Genomic DNA, 5,055 nt, shown 5'->3' with positions numbered 1-5,055 from the left:
AATCTTAGACCGAACTTGCACATCCAATGGAGGCATTCAAGTAGCAACTTAAAACAGTCGCAGAAGAAAGGATCGTTGTACCACCTCGAACTCCTTTGACAATCACCTTGAAACCCACATATACGAACTGTAGAAAACTTTGCATTTTAAATGGGCAAGTTCAAAAAGAAACTTCCGACAACGGAAATTGTGATCACATGCAATTGTACTCAGCGTGCCATACTGGTTTCAGCGCCATTCAGATACAATCCATGCGGCAAGAACAACTCTAGGTCATTTGCAATTGCAAACTTTCGCCGTAGTAAAATAAATAAATTGAAATACTACATCCTCATCCTTATTATGAGAACGTAACAATTAAGAAGAATTTTCAAAAATCCTGATTTCACGACCAACAATCCATTTTGAAAAAAAAATTCTGCCTCGAATACTCTACACTATTTCGCCTCACTGACCCTATAGTCCTGTAAGCTTCTCATTTGACACGAGTAGCAGAAATGTTCACTCTCTTGAAACTGTCTCCTCTTTTCTTTAAACTCCACTTCCCGTACTCCAGGTCCAGAAACTACACAATTGGATACCCAGGTCAGAAGTAGAAACTAAATTTCCAGCAGCAAATTGTCACTACTGCTCATCATACTTTTCCCCTAAATGCTTAAAACGTCTTCGAAGATCAAATCTCAAACTGCTGAACCAACAACGCCTAATCGGGCTGTAAACCATCACGTCATTCTGAAAGATTCTCGCTAAAAATCCCAGGGGCACCCAAAACAAGACGTTGTCGAGTTCTCATGGGAGGCTCATTACGATCGTGAAAAATCACAACATACAACTCGTCAGCAAGGTCGGAAGTGATCAAGGTCTGCTTATCCCAAATCACAGCATCACTGCGCCTGACCTCCCGCCCGTTGCCTGGCCGCTTCCAAGCATTCCTTCGCCCTAAACACCTTCGATTGGAGGTAAAACGATCCCGACTTCATGTTATTCTCGAACAGGGTGTCGTACTTCTTCACCACGTCCTCCCATGGCGCTCTCTCAACCACCCCAAGGATCTGCCGCGCCTCGTGCTCCGTCATCGTCTTGCTCACCTTGTGCGCCATGTTCTGCACCGTCTCCTGCGCCACGCCTGTCTTGCTCGCATTCACGATAGCTTGTCGATATGCCTGCGACATGGCCCTCAGAACCACGCCCGACCCCATCACGATCAGATTCGCGAGCAATCTGGTAGCCATCTCTCTCTCGCGCACGAGCCCCGCGAATTCCTCACAACACGTCCAAAACCCGCCCCACCACGCGCTCTTCACCTATGCACAATCGCTTCACAACCCAACAACAACCATCCAAGCTATCGAAAAACCCAAAACCCAGAATCGAATTGCAGCTATGCTCGAAACAAAAACAACCACCATAGAAGATCAATCTGGACGCCAATCACACGACCTAACCGCCCTCGAGTGGCCAACACGCTGCTCAGTGTCCTCCGCGCCGCCCCGAACGCCATTCAGTGACGTGGATTTACCTGGACGTGAATAATTCGCTGAGGTGGACGTTTTGATGACTTGGACATGACACGTAGATTTAGTTTTGTATTTTATTTTATTTTACGGGCAGCTCTTGTGAAGGCGTGGTGCACAAGAAAATTGGTATTCTAAGAAAGAAGCTGCGTCGAAGCTTGGTGAGAAATTGTCCCAGCCAGAAATTGTTATGTTCAGTTCTGGAGGATGTATTCTGTAGATGTTGCGGTGCTGCGACTGCGTAGATTTTGATGCCAGGTGGATGTCAGAGGTTTTGTAATCGTGAAGCTTGTTGTATTTAACAATATATTTTTCTTTTTCTTTTTTTCATTTATTTTTTCTTTTCCTTTATTTCCTATTTTATGCTCCATACTTCCATAATGGAGCATGTGGCATTTCATATGGCAAATTTTATTTAATGACTAGCTTCACCTGATTTTAATTTGCCATGCTGCAAAAATTCATTATAATGTGTTGAAGCAAGTAGTTGATATACAGTTGAATATCCTTTATAATTTGCAGATTGGCCTATTTATTTGTGTAAATATATCTGATAGCATAATGCATACTTGCAAGGTAGCAATAGAGCACCTTCTTTGTTGAATGGATGCTGAAATGGTTCATATCAAAATTTGCAAAAACTCTGTCTATGTTGCAAAGTTAGATTTTATTTTTTAGACTACTACTTTATAATATTCAAAATATGTTATTAATTTTTTATTATATATGCATAGCTATGAAAATCAATGAATTTTTTTACTTAATTATTTATATATAAAAAAAATGTGCCATTAAAAAAACATCATAACAAAAAGAATATATTTGTAATAAAATTGATTTTTTATTTTAAAATTTAATATTTAATCTAAATTTATACATTATTTATTCATGAAATATCAAGAGTAATTTTTAGTTAGCTACTAGAGATGAAAAAATAACGGTAATTTTTGTAGAATTGTTAAATATTTAATTTAACTGATATAGGCATGAAAATACTAAAAAAATTGGATGGTATCTCATCCTGTTATTAATATTACAAAAGAAATGTTAACAATGGACACTTTAATATCTGTTAATTTTGTATAGGCTCTTTACATATTAGGATGATTTTTTTTTTCAGAGCCGTGTATTTAAATGTACAATAAAAATTTATTTGCAGAATAAGAATGTTACAAATGACTCAGTAGTAAATTATATATTTTTATGAAATTTTTGCATACATAATATAATTACAAAAACTTACTTAGATATTAAAAAGACCAATTTTTTTTGAAAGATAGCACTGAAATCAATTTTATTATTAAAAATAAAAATGTTTTTCGATTCATATTCAAACTAGATTATTAAAAATAAAAATCTTAATTTGCCAAATTTTTAATATTTTAATGTCTACTAAAATTTTCAATAATATTTAATTGATTGTTTGGAAAAAAGAAATAAAGAAAAAAGATAAACGTAGTTTGATAAAATTATGTACTCTTGTAAATTTTTTTAACATTTTTACATAATGAATAATTTTCATTACATAAATGTTATGAAAACAACTGTATCATATTATTATTTTTATTAATTTATCTATCAAAATTTTATAATATATATATATATATATATATATATATATATATATATATAATTCTAAAATTATAAATTTTCAAAGGAAAAATCATAAATTTTTACAGTGGCTTAAATGCTAATTCAAAACATAAATAAAATATTCAGAAATACATGTGTTCTTTTCATGTAACATTATTAGCCTACACACTAATTTGTTTTAATATAATATTGTAAAAAATCAAGATGTATTTATTAATTATTTATTTATACTTTTCTTTTTCTTTTGAAATATAAAAAATTCTTTCAAAAAGAGCTCTGTGATATACAAAAGGGTAATAGAAACTTTCATGTGTATTAAACATAACAAATCAAAGGAGGTATAAAATTTTGTTAATAGAATAGTGAAATAATTGCAAAAAATTACAATAATTTATGAACCAACTTGAATACATCCACATATAAAAATAGCATGTAATTAAATGTGCAAGACAAACATTGATATGTAATGAAGTTTAATATATTGGGAAAAACCTTCCTATAGATAATATATTAAGAAATATTTATTTCATTTAATTACAAAAGAGCATTTAAATTTGAAAAATTTGCACAATATAGAATTAATACTATATATAAAATATATAAAAAGTGGATTAAAAATATATTGATTAAAGATATGTTTGAAAAATATTAGATGTTTGTGTACATATAAAACAGTTGTATTTAGCATCATAAGGTGATATTAATTAATTTGTATATATTAATGATATGCAACATTGATAAAATAATGTCCATAATATATCACTCAATGGTCCAAAAAACAACAACATTAATAATAATAGGCTATGTTGCAAGTATTAAATGAATTAATTGCATGTGAAGTAAAAAATAAATAATAATAATTTAGTAGGTGATTATTCTAAAACATGACCCTTTGCAAAAACAAACTATTAAAATCATTGTCTTTTAGGATTATACACTTACAAAAGCATCTATTGTAAATTAAGACTAAATTGATGTTAAATAACATTTTCTAATCTCAAATAAGCAAATACTATGATTTGCAAGCAAATTGAAACAACACTGTATATACAACTAGAATAAATAACTTATCAATATAATAAGAAAGCTTGTTTTGGTCCTTTTGAACTTTACACAAACAAATGATTAAAACAAAAGAGACATGAAAAAGGCCTCTCATTGATTGCTTGGAATATCACTAAGGATATATCACCAAGATAAATGAAAGAACAATAAGATAAACTAGACAAACTAAGGTAAACTAAGAACATATCACCATGATAACAAAATAACATTAAAATAAATTTGAATTAAACTAAGGACACAACACTAAGATAAGATAAAGTAGAATTCAACTAGGGATAAACAAGAGTTGAACTAGAGATAAAAAATTGTTCAATTTTTAGAGTTAAATTGTGTTTTTGGGCACAAAAATAAAAAATAATTTAATTTTATAATTTAAATTTTATGAGATACGATATAATCATAAAAGTTAATTATACATTTTTTTTATGAGCAATTCAAATTCACATTGAAATATTTAGAAGTATATAAACATACAAAGTATGCACATCTTATAATTGCTTAACAACATTCTTGTATAATCAAATGATTTTAAAAAATTATTATTATTATTATTATTATTATTGTAACATATTTTATGTATATTTAACCAAATTAGTTTAGCTCAAAATATATATTATTTAAAGATATATATATTTTTTTCAAAATCATTCTTTTAGAAACAAAAAATAAAACACTATAATTTTACCACAATATTTATTGTCTCAATAAAATTTTGATGCACAGAAGTAAAATTTATTAGCAACATTGCCCCAATCATTGTAGTCTACAATTGAAAAGAAGAAGAGAAAAATCTTCTAATTTATGAAAAAGCTGTTTACTGGTATGGTTACAAATATGGTCATGTAAAATATTTCTCTAATTAATGCAACTTGAATATGAGTAA

General features: G+C 30.0%; 1 protein-coding gene across 1 annotated transcript; it reads right to left on the bottom strand.

Moving 5' to 3' along the window:
• Positions 1-273: 273 nt before the first annotated feature.
• Positions 274-1,445, bottom strand: LOC112289329 (mitochondrial import inner membrane translocase subunit PAM16 like 2). Its single transcript, XM_024534468.3, has one exon. The coding sequence runs from the start codon at positions 1,230-1,232 to the stop codon at positions 885-887; it is 348 nt and encodes a 115-aa protein (XP_024390236.1). The 5' UTR covers positions 1,233-1,445; the 3' UTR covers positions 274-884.
• Between the last annotated feature and the right edge of the window lie 3,610 nt (positions 1,446-5,055).

This window comes from Physcomitrium patens, chromosome 12 (genome assembly GCF_059467195.1).
Source record: "Physcomitrium patens ecotype Gransden chromosome 12, ASM5946719v1, whole genome shotgun sequence".
In the NCBI taxonomy this organism is placed as follows: Eukaryota; Viridiplantae; Streptophyta; class Bryopsida; order Funariales; family Funariaceae; genus Physcomitrium; species Physcomitrium patens.
This window is presented reverse-complemented; position numbering and strand designations above follow the sequence as displayed.